General features: G+C 40.4%; 1 protein-coding gene across 1 annotated transcript in view; it reads left to right on the top strand.

The window, feature by feature from the left end:
* LOC144261378 (uncharacterized) overlaps positions 1–16,636 on the top strand; it is a 62,456-nt gene that overhangs the window by 29,067 nt on the left and 16,753 nt on the right. Inside the window, exons 7-12 of the mRNA XM_077810855.1 lie at positions 3,362–3,439; positions 5,542–5,678; positions 7,963–8,082; positions 8,722–8,752; positions 10,407–10,431; positions 12,721–12,745. Of these exons, the coding sequence (XP_077666981.1) occupies positions 3,362–3,439; positions 5,542–5,678; positions 7,963–8,082; positions 8,722–8,752; positions 10,407–10,431; positions 12,721–12,745 (416 nt within the window). The remainder of the gene's footprint in view (positions 1–3,361; positions 3,440–5,541; positions 5,679–7,962; positions 8,083–8,721; positions 8,753–10,406; positions 10,432–12,720; positions 12,746–16,636) is intronic.

Below are 16,636 nucleotides of genomic sequence, written 5' to 3'. Positions count from 1 at the left end.
TGTGAGATCTACTAGTGCTAAAATCTCAAAGGACATCGTTACCAGAAACAATCAGTTCAATTCACCAACTACAGATAATACTTCCTTTGTGTAATAAATCAGTTTTTAAAGTCAGTATGTCTTTTGAAGAACTTTTTTCTCATGTATCCAGCACTTTCAAAGGTAGTTATATTTAATCAAAATTTAATTTTTGGTTTTGTGCATTTTTAACTGAATTTGAATTTCCTTCCAAATAGAGCTTGACACAAATCACAAGTAAAAAGTAAATCTATTAAAAAGAAATGCATCATTCATTATTTTCTAACATAAAAATGTAAAAATTGAATCTGAATAAATGTACATTAATCTATGTAACTGTGTAAATAAAGGTTTATAAGCATAGTGTATTCTCCTGGGTAGCAAAAAGAAGCACCAAATTTAACATAAAAGCCATATGTAGTTGCAAATCCACATGTTTTAATGGTTACCAATCAATGAGATTCAACTTTTCTTTAGGAAAAGAACTAAAAAGTACAAATGAAAAATGTGATTGAAATTATGATTAAAATTGATGATATAAATAAATCCACCCTGTGGATGCCTGATTCACCAATTGTTTCACTGTAACCCCATAAAATTAACGAAAACTGGATTTTGTAGTAAATGCTGAGTAAACTATGGAAACTGACTCTATTACGGAGGTGCATAATGTCAGCAAAGAAGAGAAAATATTTTAAATGTGGCTTTGATACCTTTGCTTTTTAATATTTTTTCATTGTGGCAAGTACTCGCATCGTACAGTTACTCAGATGTAAATCTCTCAAATGAGCAAACAAAATCTTAGTCTAGTGACAGCACGTTGTGTTGATTTTAGGAGGATCAGTTTGAATCCTGATCGTAATCTCTGTCCAGCAGATCCTGAATGTACTACTGGAGCACTGTTTTTTGTTCAAGTATTATCGTGTATGTTTTTTATTACGCAAGGATGTTTAATACAGGCATCTTCCTAAAATGGTTGCATATGTAAGCACTGCTTGAGGATATTTTCTCAGGCCAACATATCCAGGACAGAGTAACTGTTGGATTATTTTGATCCTTCCCTGAATAGTTTTATGAATCTAGGGTTACCATATCTGAACGTTCAAAAAAGAGGACACGCCACCCGGGGGGGGGGGGTGTATTTTCACCAGTATCTACCAACTCACGTTGTATTAATGTGTTGTTATACTGCTATATATACTGTGCACTACATGTCTTCTATATTGAGTATATATAAGAAAAAGTGCTGTGGCCTCAAAAGTGAAATTTAATTATTTAAAGTTCACTGTACTACTTTATATGTAGTGAGTCCTTTCCTCTCACCCATGCACTCAAAGCAGCTCTGTCTCCCCCGAACCGCACCCCCTGCGGCCAGCCCAGAAACTACACGCCCTGACACAGAGAAATTTAATTCAACAGCCCAGCAAAGAAATGGCCCCTTCATTCATCCTGCTGTGTGGTTGCTGTATCGCTCCAGCTCATCCCAATCTCCAGGGCTGCAGCCCACCCCCACTTCGAAGCTCGCTCACTGACTCGCTCACACACTCTACAACTTTTGTGGGAGGGGGGCCCCGGTGGGACCATGGCCAAAGGCGGGGGAGGAGGGGCGGTTGCTTCTTCCACTGGGCTGCAGCAGCCCAGCATCCTGAAGAAAGAGGAGCTCAGGTGTCCCAAGGTGAAGCAAGGCAGCGTCTTCCTGACTTGAAGCTGATACAGGGGGGTGGATGCAAGGGAAGGAATTCCCTGGGAGCTGGGCAGGGAGGGTGGATCCAGGGGAAGGGAATCAATCCTTCCTCACGTGGGGAGGAGGGGATAAACTTCCTCTCTGGGAGGCAAAGCCACTCGGGCAGGCTTGATGTGGGTGTGGGGGAGGGGGAAGACAGCTTCCACAGGGAGCTTGAGGCTAGAAGTACTGGTGGTATGTTGCCCCCTCCTGACTCCTCACGCATGGGGAAGGGATATGCAGCCCCGGGACCTGGGTCAGAACCGTAGGGAGGGGTCTGGGCTCAGCCAGGGCCCAGGCTTGGGGAGGCTGCTCATTTGCAACTGGGGCTGGGGCTTCAGTGAAGCCCCTCTGGACAGGTGAAGGAGGGGGAGGGGGCGAGCTGCTCGCCCCAGCCAAGTTCACTCATTAGACACAAGGGCAAACTTTTCTTAAAGGAGCCATGTCCTTTGGTTTGTTTCCCTGCCCAGCACTAAGTGGGTACGCAGCTGGTTTCTCCTGGCTGGAGGGGAAGCACAGGTCCTGGGGGAAACACCGGGGTGGGCTGAGAATGGTTGGCTCAGTCCTTGAGAAAGCCCTTGGCCCGTACTCCCCCCAGCAGGCCCCTGGAGCCAGCCGAGAAGCTGCCAGCCCATCTCCCCACAACCCCCTGCCGAGAGGCTTCCCACCCCATCTCTCCCACCCCTCCACAGCTAGCCCAGAAGCTGCCGTGCCCTGGCTGCTTGTCACCCCTAACCCAGCTCCCTCTGCTCTGAAAATTAGAAGGACTCACATCTACCTGCAGCCTCTGAGCTTCAGCAGCTGCAGGGGAAACAGCTGATAGGCAGGGACTTCACACCAAACAGCTGATTGGCTGCAGCACATGGTGAGGGCTGCTGCGCATGCTAAATAGCTGATTGGCAGTTGCCAACAGCTGATCTCCCCGGGTGGGCGGTGCTAACTCTTCGCCTGTGTCTTGAATGACCAGCTCTTCTTCGGGGAAAAATAATAATGGCAAAATCCCGGACGTTTTTAGATATTTAAAAATTCCTCCCGGATGGCGATTTAAGAACCACAAAGCTGGACATGTCCGGGGAAATACGGACTTATGGTAACCCTAATGAATCCTAAGTGAAGTTAGTGTGAAAAATACTGAGGTCTTCCTTTGCTAGGAATTGGGATTCTATCCCTAACATCTTAGCTTGATGAAATCTAAATCTAAGCTTCTTAAAAGCCCTTTACAGGTGCTTTGACTTGGCTGAAGAATTTTGTGAATGCCAATGTGTCTGTTTAACTTTGTCTGCAAATCATTAACTTGGATGTGTCCGTTACCTATATTGAACTCCCAGTTTTTCAGGCACAAAATGGGATGCCAGGATAAGTCTGGATGACTAATACAAATTATTTTGATTTTTTTTATAGACTGTGCATTTGAACACTGCTAATAAGGGAAATCGGTTTCCATTGTAAACTAATATTTTTCAATATTTCATAACTAAAATTCACTCTGACCATTCAAAAACCGTGGCTAGCAACTCATTTTGTCAGTTTAGTCATATGAAACTATGTGCAAAATGCCCAGTATCTTACGGTAATTGTAATTTGTCTGTCTAATATGTATTTCTATTTTGTTTTCACTAGTTAAGCGGAAGCTTACAAAGGACATAACCTGTCTGAAAGATTTCATGAAAGATCCCAAAAGAGAGGAACCGCTAGTTGGTATGTTGTGTTTGTGGTCAGACAACTTCCCTTTGCTTGAACTTTAATCACTGGTGTAAGTCAAGTAATATTTTAGATATTGTTTATCACTTTTATATTATCCACATTTAATGCTTTTTGGAAGATCTCCAATAGCAAATATTCTGTTACTTCTTTCATCAGTCTGAGCTTTCACTCTGAAGATGGGACTTACTCTGGGAGGCTGGTAGATTATCTGGCATCTCATCCCCGTAGTACTCCATTTCTAGAGGGACACATTGAACTCCACATGCCATTGTTCTTTCTGTTGTTCTGCAGAAGAAAAGCCAGACATAAGTTTTTTCTGATGGCCCAGGATTTTCTGTATGATTGTTTACCCTCATGATGTTCCTGAGAATATTAAATCTACTGGGACATGCTACCGTTTTTCTCTACTTGATGGTTTTTCCTAGGCAGAGCTTAGCTTCATCAGTTTATCATTTCCTACTACCCAATGTCCTCCATGATTCTAGCAAGTGCTAGCCTCTTTGAGGAGTACGTTGAATTGAGTAATAGGGGCTCTGTTGTAAGCAGTAAGTTTCCTCTATTTGGATCATTATTTCTCCACAGAAGGTCTGCTCTTAACTGATTTAATAGAACTCTTGAGCTGTGCAAAATACATGTTACCTCCATTGTCAGTCCTGCAAAAAGTACCACTATGCCTGGTGGCTTACTGCTGCCTTACATGGTATTGGTATAGAATAAATGTTCAGCGTTGGAGTTAAATTGAGCTACTGTTGTAAGCAGTGGGATTGAGAGATCATTTCCTGTCTCACCTACCTCTAAACCCAGCTACTCTGAGGACAGTTTCAGGGAATGCAAGAATTCAGGTTACCAGTGCAACCTTAATTCGTCCCCCTTACACGTATGCATTATCGTAGTCTTGAACTATGTGATATGCTATTTTTTTACTCATGACCATGAGATGGTGCTCATTCAGTGAGCAGCTTCTTGGTATTTTGCTTTATCCTCTTGTTCAATATGGAGCCTAGACCATTATTTACTGCACATTCACTATTTCAATCCCTGCTGTGAAAACAGAATTATTTCCTGAAATCTTTTCTATAGCACTCATCTGTAGGATGTATTATTATCATCCCCATTTTATAGCTGAGGAGCTAAAACTTAAGAGAAATTAAGGTCTAAAGTGTCCATTAATTTTGGGTGCCCAATTTGAGACACTTATGGGCTTTTTTTTTCTCAGAGTAGTTAGCATTATATATCACTGTACAGGTTCTAAGCACAGCTCCCATTGAGTTCAGTTGCAACTGTGAGTCCTCAGCTCTTCTGCAATTCAGAACTCAGGTTTTCAAGTTGGGCACCCAAAAAATGAAGTACAGAAATAACTGACCACATAAGGGAAGTTTGGTTTAAGTGACCTGCTGAGCATCACGTAGGAAGTTGTGGCAGAGGCCGGGATAGAATCCAAATCTCCAGGATGGTGTTCCAGTTCCTTTACCGTGAGACCTTTCCCTTCCTGTGATCTCCTGCCTCATTTAGTACACACCTCCCAGGATCCTACAAACAGGCGTCTTCTGTCTACACAATGCTGATTCATCCCCAGAACTGTGGTCCATCCTGTATATTGAATGAGGCAAGGATCCTGTGGGAATATTAGTATGGGAGGTCATGTAATTAAAGACTGCATAGACATGCATAAAGGGGCTGAATTAAGGTTGCACAGGAAACCTTTATTCTTGCATTTCCTAACTTTTGAGTGCTTGACCTTAACATTCTTTTATGGTATGTGCTTGTATGCACCCTCTGTTTTTTCTTCTGGTTGTATATTCTTAAGATTCTAGGTATATGAAGTTCTGTGACAGGCAGTCTGCCAAGGACAGAACTTTTACTCGGAGAAAAGTCTGTACTGGTGAAGAGAGAAACTTGAACTAACAAATATTACCAGTAAGAAATCTAATCCTTAATGGGCGATTGTGAGGAAATGTAGGAAATACCTAAAATGGATCAGTATCTTTTATCATTGATTCGTCATTGGTTGTCCCTACACATTTGAAATAAGAATATATTTGTTCATAATTGCCTGTATAAAGAAATGTAAGTACTTGTAACTTTTGATTTTATAGGTTTAGAACATGTGGTTGAAATCAGATTTGAAGGGAGGAGAGAGCCACATTATGAATGCAAACTATGTGAATTTAACACGGAGATGGCACCTATGATAGAACATCTCAGTGGCTATAAACACAGAAGAGCATATATTGTAAGTAAAATTTTATGTATTTGAGTCAGTGCTTAAATACTCTATTACACCATTTATTTTCTTTTGTATAAACAGTTGTTTATACTGCGATAGCTCCTAGGGGCCTCATTATGAACTAATAATAATATATGAAGAATACTAAGGAATCCAAAGCATAGATGAATTGAGAAGATATGGCAACATTTTCATTTTTGTTGTTTAGACACGTGGTAATTAGGGTTGCTCAAGAGGCTATAATGAGATAGGGAGCATTTTATGTCCAGCTACACTAGTGACCAAAAGTCATTGCTATCTAATGGTGGCTGAAGAGAACAGCTGGTCATCTGCTCAGTAACTAGTTAAGGTATGGTCACTGAGAACCTTGGGCAGCTCCCCGTATATCCGGACTTGTGGTTTTCTGGACCCCATCAGTTGCGATTGAGTATATTATGGCACAGGTTGTGTTCAGATGATTGGCAAATGGTGATAAAGCCCATTTGTTGTTCCTGATTCAGTTAGATCTCTTGACTTCTCTTAATCCAATAGACTTGTCATTTTAGCAGGTCAGATTGCCAAGAGTAATCAGTAAATCTGTATACTAAACTAGCTTCTGGGTGTAAGTGTGTTAACTTATGATTTTTAAAGCCTTAAGTGATATAGCACTCAGTTGTTGTTGTTTTTTAAAACAATCTCTTCTCTATTGCTTGAATATGGTCTTGCTCTCAGTCCCTAGTGTAAGTTCTTATACACCAGTGACTCTGTTGTAGTGATTTGGGGCTGACAGGACTGCCCAGTTGTGAGCTCAGCTGCAAGGAAAGTGGATAAACATTAATAAAATATTCCAATAATTTATAACACATTTTAATGAGTAAAGGAGACCAAAGACTGGGTAGTCTTAAAAAGTCTGCTGATATAAGACAAAGACTGTAAGATCATGTCTGGTAACCAAGAGGAGTGTGAGACTGGAAATAAATGGACCAAAATTGGTGTGTCGGAATCTAGGTTTAATAGAGAATCTAATGAGGGGATGGGTTATTCTGTCCATCACTTCCTTTTGAGATCCTTTTTAAAAAAAAAAAAAAAAAAAAAGACTCTTAGGGGAGGATCAAATTAACATTAGATGGCTGGAGAACCCAGGGCCTGAACGGATCAATCTGTGCCATTGTGATTTGTTACTTCCAACATCTTCTGGGTTGCCCAGGTTCACTGTGATACTGTTGGACCATCACAGGCCTGATTCTGATCAATGTCCTGATCAGACTGGGCCAGAGAAAGGGATCTAGATGACATTGTCACCTACAACAGCTAAATCCCCAGCACCGCCTCCCTGGTGTGTGAGCCTTGCGTTCCTGCTGTAACCCATTCCCATGTGTGTCATTTTCCTTTTTCACCCTATCTTTTTTCCCCCCATCTGTTACCTTTTGCGTTTTTTCTGAAAAGAATCTGGCTTAGCTGTCTAAGACAACTCCACCTTTGCAGTACTGTTATGAGCCTGGGACCAGAGAGACAGCTATAAGCAAAACCCTAAACAACCCGACGCTGGTACAAGTTTCAGAATAGCTGATAAGACTGTGTGTTGGCCTTGTGTTTCTCTAGTAGTGAGATTTGCAAGTAAGAATCAACGCCAAAGACAGAAGCTTCATTTTCTACCTTTGTATTATTTTCTTTCCTCTTTTATGTGTGCTTGTCTTAGTTTGTCTTCAAGGAAATGGCATCAGATTTTAAGATCAACAGCAGCAGCTCCAACCCATCTCAACTGCTTTTCTTCTCCCTGTACCTCTTTCCCCATCTTTAATACCCGGGGTGGTTCATAGAAAAATTGTCTATGGTTACAGTGAAAAAGAGTAAGGGATACTGTTAAAATGAAAGCCTTAATACGCTACATTTCAAACTTTTCTTTTCCGTATCTTCAATAAAGGTTCAAGAATTTTTAGTGGTGTTTGCCATGGGACCAAGCAGGCTGAAGGTGTCTCTATTAAAACTCCTGAAGCATGTCACAACAACTCCTTCTCTTAGTCCATCAGAGCCCAAGTCTGGTTGCCTTTAGGACATTGTACAAAGCATGTTTCTTTTGTCATGTGTCTTACCTGAGTTCTGTATAGTGTTAAAATTCTGTAATGATGAAAACTAATAAAAATTTATCATATTAAATCACAATTAGTTATATTCTGCTAGAGGAAATGTAGGACCATAATGTCTAAAATCGTATTGTTTAGTTTTCTCCACAGGTATTGTAAAATTTTCCAAAATGCATGACTTGTCAAATTTAGTATTGAAATGGTCTCAAACCTTTTTTCATTGACAGTCTAAAGAATTTCCAGATAAAATGAAGAAGAACACACCAGGCGTGAAAGAGGACAAAGTCTCATTTCTCAGACGGATAGCAAGAGAGATAGAAAAGACTGAAGGCTTAAAGATCTATAAGGTAAATTGGATAAGTTTAAACTAGCAACTAAATTTGTTCTTTGGTTCTGTATCTAGGTTCTGGCAAGCTAGACACTAGGCAATGTTAAATTTTTAATTTTAAAAAGTAGTAAACTCTGTTTAATTTTACAAAATGCTTTCAGAAAGCATACATCTTCCTGAGTCAGTATTTCACTTAATGCTGGTCAAAAAATCAGGAGGATTCCTTAAAATTTCACCAAAAACTTGTTGCTGTTTTCACAGAAATTTAGAACTTTTAGGATCAGAAATTGTCCAGCCAGTCCTGTTTTCAGTGATAAAAGTTGGATATATTACATTAAGATTCATAGTGGCAAAGGGTTGAAATTGCTTATGTTTTAGAAATCCTCAGGACCTGAGGAAATTCTTGCATCTCAAACTTGATTCTTTCAGAAAACGAGTGCTAATTTGTAAGGTTGCCTGGTAATGTTTAGCATTTGTTAAATGTAAAATTATGTGGTGCAATAGGTAGTGGTAAATAAAAGTATAGTGAGATGGGTTCTCTGGGGGCCCCAGTTTCTGCTGGGCATGGCAGAGGACTTGAACTATGAGGAAACAACCAATATTAATTCATATGTAAGCGAGGACGTCTAATCTAAACAAGCCTGTTTTTGCTTCCTAGACTGAAGGTTATACAAGACCCAGTATATCTTGTAAGTTTGTGAAATTACATTAATATAATTTTAATATATTTTAAATAAAACTTCAAATTCTGAATATTTGAACCTAACTTGAGATTACAGATAGCCGCAAAAGTTAGTGATTACTTAAAACATGTAAAATTTTAGACCAATAGCTTTGGTATGCATATAACTTTCTGTTTTTAAATCCTCCAGTGTTTTAATTAGATGTGCAAAAAGGGATCTTGTTATATTTTTCACATTTCTGAAACATTTTGAAAATACTGAAAATGCATATGGCAGTACTGAAGATATGTAGTGTTGCTGTATGTGTGTTGGTCCCAGTATATTAGAGAGACAAGGTGGGTGAGGTAATATTTTTTATTGAACCAACTTCTGTTGGTTAAAGAGGCAAGCTTTTTAGTTACACAGAGCTCTTCAGGTCTGGAAAATGTAGTCAGTGTGTCACAGCTAAATACAAGGTGGAACAGATTGTTTAGCATAAGTAGCTAACACATAACTAAGATATAATGTGAACTATGTGTTAGCTACTTATGCTAAACAATCTGTTTACATTTTGCAGACCTGAAGAAGAGTGCTACGTAAACTTGAAAGCTTGTCTTTCACCAACAGAAGTTGGTTCAATAAAAAATATTACCTCACCCATCTTGTCTCTGCTATTTAAGATCATAATTAGTAGTGATTGTACTCATTAACTCAACTGAAAAATGTATTTCAGTGAAAAATGCAGTATTATGTCATTGTTTTGGAATAAGTTGATATAAATTTCTCCTTCCTGAGTGAACTGAGGCTATGTCTACACCACACACTGCCGGCAGTAGTGTCTAGGATATGTGTAGCTATATGCTGCAGTGAAAAGCCAGCTGTGCGGTGTATAGCTATACCTGAAAGTGAGAGGCTCTGGCAGGGTGGAGGCTTTTTCCCACTACTGGAGCTCCTCATTGCTGCTGGAGTCTTTCCCTGCAGCAGGGGAAGGCTCTCTAGCACTGGGGAGGCAATGTGACTGTATGCTGTTAAAAATAGCAGTGTAGACAGGGAGGCACAGCTTGGGCAAGTAGACTTCCATGTAGGACATGTACTTGGACTCAGACCCCTGTCCTTCAGGCATGTCTTTACTTGCCTAAGCCATGCTTCACTATTTACACTGCTATTTATACCAGGACAAGGGGGCCTACCTGGTTATGTACTCTACAGTCTGCCCTCCACTAGAAAAACTATGGGTTCTTTATAGAACCTCTGAACTGGCTTCAGTATGCTAACAGTCATCTGACCCATTAGAATGTAAGTGTAGCTGAATATTGCAAATACTATATCTTTAAAATTAGCTTAGTAATGAAAAGGTCAGCTATAAATATTTGATCCAAATACATTTATATAATCTTGGACATCTTGGTGTGACACAATCTGAACGATGCCAGCTGGGGGCAGACAGTACCTGGTACATTTTAATAGCCTAATAGTAAGATAAGAGGGAAAGTGAATTTGGCTGATGGTGACAGAATTTAGTCAGATCCATTGGCATAATGAACAGGGCCAGTGCTGAAGAGTTCTGTACTTAACTGAGCTGGGAGTGTAGATAAATATGGAATTTATATTATGATCCGTTTGCATTGATACTATAATGACCATATGCTCTTGCTGACCGCTTCCAATGTTTTTTTTCTAGCCTCATCATCAAAGAAAAAATCAAGGTGAGGAAACCTCCAGTAAACTCCCACATGAATACATTTATTACCATCACATCACCATACATTTGAAATGATTAAGTGGTCACTTATTTTGTTTATCTCAGATCATTGCTACTTGTCTTTAGAAAAAAATCCTACATTTTTGTCTTTGTTGTCTTTGTTCAGTTTTTGCTCTTGTACAAAACTTTTTTGATTATCAGTTATAGGTTATTTTAATCTTATATGTATATGTATAACTATGACTTTCTGATGTATTGCACGTGCTGAGTCATTTAATGGCAGCATGATGTATTTATATAGAGAGAAACTTCAGATCATATCCCAGAATGGTCCATCACACCCAGGGCTGGCATTGGTTGAGAATGTTGCAAAGGTGGCACACAGTCAAAGGAGATGACCAAGATAATTAAAGCGTTTTTCTTCTCAAGGAGCTGATGTTCTGTGAAGGAGCTTTGTTACTAACTGTCTGTATAGTAGAAAAATAATAGTGATTAATTGCACTGTTAAACAATAGAATACTAACTGAAATGTATTAGATATTTTGGATGTTTTTCTACATTTTCAAATATATTGATTTCAATTACAACACAGAATACAAAGTGTACAGTACTCACTGTATATTATTTGTATTACAAATATTTGCACTGTATAAATGATAAAAGAAATAGTATTTTTCAATTCACCTTATATAAGTACCATGGTGCAATCTCTTTATTGTGAAAGTGCAGTTTACAAATGTAGATTTATTTTTTTTGTTACATAACTGCACTCAAACACAAAACAATGTAAAACTTTGGAGCCTACAAGTCCACTCAGTCCTACTTCTTGTTCAGCCAATCAGTCAGACAAACAAACTTGTTTACATTTACAGGAGATAATGCTGCACGCTTCTTATTTACAATGCCACCTGAAAGTGAGAACAGACGTTCGCATGGCACTTTTGTAGCAGACGTTGCAAGGTATTTACATGCCAGATATGCTAAACATTCGTATGCCCCTTCATGCTTTGGCCACCATTTCAGAGGACATGTTTCCATGCTGATGACGCTTGTTAAAAAAAAATGCGTTGATTAAATTTGAGACTGAACTTGGAGAATTGTATGTCTCCTGCTCTGTGTTTTACCCGCATTCTGCCATATGTTTCATGTTATAGCAGTCTCGGATGATAACCTAGCATGTTTGTTTTAAGAACACTTTCACTGCAGATTTGACAAAACAAAAAGAGGGTACCAATGTGAGATTTCTAAAGATAGCTACAGCACTTGACCCAAGATTTAAGAATCTGAAGTGCCTTCTAAAATCTGATTGGCATGGGGTGTGGAGCATGCTTACAGAAATCTTAAAAGAGCAACGCTCCGTGCAGAAACTAAAAGAACCCAAACCACCAAAAAAGAAAATCAGCCTTCTGCTGGTGGCATCTGACTCAGATGAAGAAAATGAACATGTGTTGTTCTGCACTGCTTTGGATCGTTGTCGAGCAGAGCCCATCATCAGCATGGACGCATGTCCTCTGGAATGGTGGTTGAAGCATGGAGGAGCATACGAATCTTCAGTGCATCTGGCACATAAATATCTTGCAACACCAGCAACAACAGTGCCATGTGAATGCCTGTTCTCACTTTCAGGTGACATTGTACGCAAGAAGCGGGCAGCATTATCTCCTGCAAATGTAAACAAGTTTGTTTGTCTGACTGATTGGCTGAACAAGAAGTAGGACTGAGTGGACATGTAGTATCCAGAATTTTACATTGTTTTATTTTTGAACACATTGTTTTATTTTTTGTATATAATTCTACATTTGTAAGTTCAACTTTCATGATAAAGATTGCACTACACTACTTGTATTAAGTGAATTGAAAAATACCATTTCTTTTATTTTTACAGTGCAAATATTTATAATAAAAAATGAGGTGAGCACTGTACACTTTGTATTCTGTTTTGTAACTGAAATCAATATATTTGAAAATGTGGAGAAAATCCAACAATACTTATATAAATAGTTTTCTATTGTTTAACAGCGTGATTAATCACGATTAATTTTCTTAATCTCTTGACAGCCCTGTAGAAAGTGTACCTGGACTCTTCTGGTGGCCTTACTATAATCCTATATCCTAGCGTTGAATGTGGTACTACAGCTATGCCATCTGGTGGGAGGCCTTGATTAATAGTTGAGGTCACTTGGAAAGTTGAAATCTGTGTGCAGGATGGCCTAGATAAAAAAAAATTCTAAATCCTTTTTAAAATAGCTTTTATGCTGTTGCTTTAACAACAAAACTTTCTTTTTTATTCTAGGTGGGAAGATGATTACAAGCCTGAGGTAAGTGTTAGTAATTTTGAAATGTGTTGTATGATAGATATGTTTCATTGTTCTTGTTTTCTGAATGTCTACCTGTGTTTTGACTCAGTTTCCCATTTTATTGATATTGTATCCCACTTTATACAATAAAGTGAAATAACCTACCGTAACAAATCTTCATGTTGGTAAGGGATGCTTACCACTCTTTGGAGGAAGCTAAAAGGATATTAATCAGTTTTTTTGTAGGAAGCTTTGTCTCTGTACCCCAAGCCAAAAGTCAGTCAGTCTGCTTCCTCACTATTCCCTCCTTCTTTAAATCAAAGACCTTCTATACTCAATAACTTGTTAAATCTTGGGTTAGCAAAAGGACAATAAAAAAATTCTTAGATTTTTCTCAAAGATGTACCCTAGCACAATATGGTCTTGGTTCATGACCATGGCTCCTAGTTGCTACAATTAATACAAATAATTAATATATATTGATGCTGCCCTGAAAAGCACTAGGCACCAACAGCTTTGTCAGCCTTATCTTGATCTTAATATCAAAGCTTTGACACACCATATGGTGTAAATCAGTGGTTCTCAAACTTTCCATACTACTGTACTCCTTTCAGGAGACTGTTATCTTGCGTATCCCAAGTTTCACCTCGCTTAAAAACTGCTTGCTTACAAAATCAGACATAAAAATACAAAAGTGGCACAACACACTGAGAACACACTTACTTTCCCATTTTGTGTGTATGAAATTTTAGTTTGTACTGACTTTACTAGGCTTTTTATGTAGCCTGTTGTAAAACTAGGCAAATATCTAGATGAGTTGATGTATCCCCTGGAAGACCTCTGCGTACACCCATGGGTAGGTGTACCTTTGTTCGAGAACCATTGCTGTAAGAACTATGATTCTTCTGGAATTTGGCACTGTGTGTTGTCTCAGGCCAACCAGTTGTCTTGATACTTTTGGCTCTCTTAGTTGTGGCCTATTTCATTGGCATGGATATGAGGAAGTTACTCACCTTGTGCAGTAGCGATGGTTCTTTGAGATGTGTGTCCCTATGGGTGCTCCACTGTAGGTGTATATGTGACCCCGCGCCTCTAATCGGAGATTTTTGGTAGCAGCGTCCCGTTGACCCCGCGCATGTGCCCTACCTCCCGGCTATTTAGCACTGCTCAGGCGAACCCCCCGCACTTCCTTCTCTACCACAGAGCCCTATAGAGAACTCCGAAGTAGAGGGAAGGAGGGTGGGTTGTGGAGCACCCATAGGGACACACATCTTGAAGAACTATCGTTACTGCACAAGGTGAGTAACTTCCTCTTTTTCTTCGAGTAGTGTCCGTATCGGTGTGCCGCTGTAGGTGACTCCCGAGCAGTACCCACCACTGGAGGCTGGGACTTCGGAGTGGAATCTTTTACCTCAGAAAGTACTGTGGAGTCGAAGATGGTGTCAGCAGACAAATCTTCAGTGATCGCATAATGTTCTGTGAAAGTATGGGCAGAGGCCCAAGTCGTTGCTCTATAGATTGCTGAGATAGGGGTATCCCTACGGAATGTGACTGAGGTAGAAACTGACCTCGTGGAGTGGGTATGACTCTGGACAAGCAAGTTGCGCCCTTGATAAGTGATTAATGCAACTAGAGACCCATTTGGATGGTCTTTGAGCCGATATCAGAGAGCTTTTGGATCTTTCTGTGGACAAAAGGAAGAATTTAGGGGATTTCTTGAAGTCCTTAGTCCTGTCCAAGTAGAATGCTAATGTCCTTCTAATATCTAGCATATGCATAATCATCTCCCAGTTGTCACAATGTGGTTTTGGGAAAACACAGGGAGATGGATTTGTTGATTCATATGGAAAGTGCAGAGAACGTAGGGAGAAACTTGGGATATGGCCTTAGAGTTATTGCCTTAAAAAAAAAAAAAAAAGGCCGTGAACGATGGATGTGCCATCAGGGTTGCTTTTTCTCCTATGTACCTAGCTGATGGTGTGGCAATTAGTAATGCTGTTTTCATGGATAGGTGTAAGAGAGAACAAGTTGCCCTGGACTCTCAGGGAGGTCTAATCAAAGCCCTGAGAACTAGGTTAAAGTCCCAGGTTGAAGTGGGTAGTGTCACATACGGGAAGAGATTCCCAATGCCCTTAAAGAATCTATGCATTAGTGGGTGAGCAAACACCAAGTGGGAAGCTGATTTCACCGCGAGATGAACCTTAAGGGAGCTGAGTGAAAGTTTAAAATGTAGTGCAAAATCAGAGGGAGGAAAGATGAGGTTGGGTCTGTGTGTTTGAAATGACACAAACTTGTAGATAAGTATGTTGAGTGGTTAACTTTTGGTTGTGTTGCAACACATCTTTCAGCTTGTCAGAGCATTCTGCCTCTAAGCCTTGGAACTAAGAAGGAGCCAAGCCGAGAGGTGGAGGACCCAAAGGTTGGGGTAAAGGGTCAGCCCATTGATTTGAGAGAGCGGGTGAGGGATGGGCTGAAGAGAAACAGGAGGGCATTGCCATCTGTGTCAGGTAAGGGAGCCAGACTTGTCATGGTCAAGAGGGGCAATTAGAATAACTCTCGCTTTGTCTCGTTGAATTTTCAACAGAATCTTAGAGTAGGAAACTGGGGAAAGACATACAAGTGGGCCCTGTCCCGTGGGAAGATGAGGGCAACTGCCAGTGAATGTTTCCCCAGACCAGCCCTGGAGCAGTAACAAGGACCTTTCTTGTTCCGTTAAGTAACAAAGAGATCCATAGGCAGGGTTCCCCAAAGGGTGGATATATCTTGAACCACCTCTGAATTCAGTACACACTCATTGTCATGAGAAATTGGCAACTGTTATTGTCGGCTGTGATGTTCTGTATCCCTGGTATATAGACAGCTGAGATGAGCACATTGTGATGGGTGCATCAATTCTAAAGTTTGAGTGCCCTCTTGTAGAGGGAGGGAGATTTGGCAGCTCCTTGGCAGTTTATACAAATATATAGGTCACATTAATTCCATCCTGACCTTTGTGTGTTGTTTTCGATGAAAGGCAGAAAGTGTGCACAGGCACTCCTGACAGCCCTTAGCCCCAAAAGAGTGATGTGGAAGGTCATTTCTGTGGAAGGCCGTTTGCTGATAAAGTCTAGTCACTGTACCGGGGTTAGTATGCTGCCACAATGAAGAGAACCTTGGAGAATACCCTGTGTGGAGCAGTCTATACTGGTAGTGATCCTGCCCCAAAGGTAAGCAGTAGGAAATCTCCTGTACAATGGGTGTATTGAGATATGGAAGTAGGCACCCTGTAGGCTCAGGGCTAGAAATCAATCTCCTTAATTTAGAGCTGGTCCTAACTGCTGTGAAGTAGGGTAAGGTGACTTCTGAGTGGCATGACAGGTGTATAGATGGCAGATGATGCTGTAAGGTATCATTGTTCAGGCACTCGACCAGCTCATCAAAAGTGCTTATAAGAGACAGTTGGAGAGGTCACGGACTGAGGTGCAGCCTGTTCCCACTTTAAGCCCTGGTCCTCTTACACTGTGGCTCATGACAGCACTGAGATGGTGGGTATTGAGAAGATTGTGACCTGTGGTGTGGTTGAGAGGTATATCTTCTCTTCTGTCCCACAGTGTAGATTCCTAAGAAGTGTAACATGATCCAAGAATCCTTCAGGATGTGGAGAGAAAATCTGTCTTCTCCTCAAAGAGTTGGGCCCTTCAAACTGGAAGTCTGTAGCTCTTTGGGCAGTCTGGAGAGGTGTAGCCAAAATAACCCAACCACAACACAGCCCGCTTCAGTACCACTGTCATGGAGACTGGGCGGGCAGCTGTAACAGCTACATTCAGTGCTGTCTCTGGTAACAGTCTGGCTATTAACTGACCATCTCTAAGAATGGTTTGAATCTGTTCTTTTTGTGTTTCCGGTAATGTTCCAGAAACAGATGGGGTTTCC

The sequence above is a fragment of the Eretmochelys imbricata genome, chromosome 2, assembly GCF_965152235.1.
Source record: "Eretmochelys imbricata isolate rEreImb1 chromosome 2, rEreImb1.hap1, whole genome shotgun sequence".
In the NCBI taxonomy this organism is placed as follows: Eukaryota; Metazoa; Chordata; order Testudines; family Cheloniidae; genus Eretmochelys; species Eretmochelys imbricata.
The sequence above is the reverse complement of the archived record's forward strand: the minus strand, read 5'-3'. Positions and strand labels throughout refer to the sequence as shown.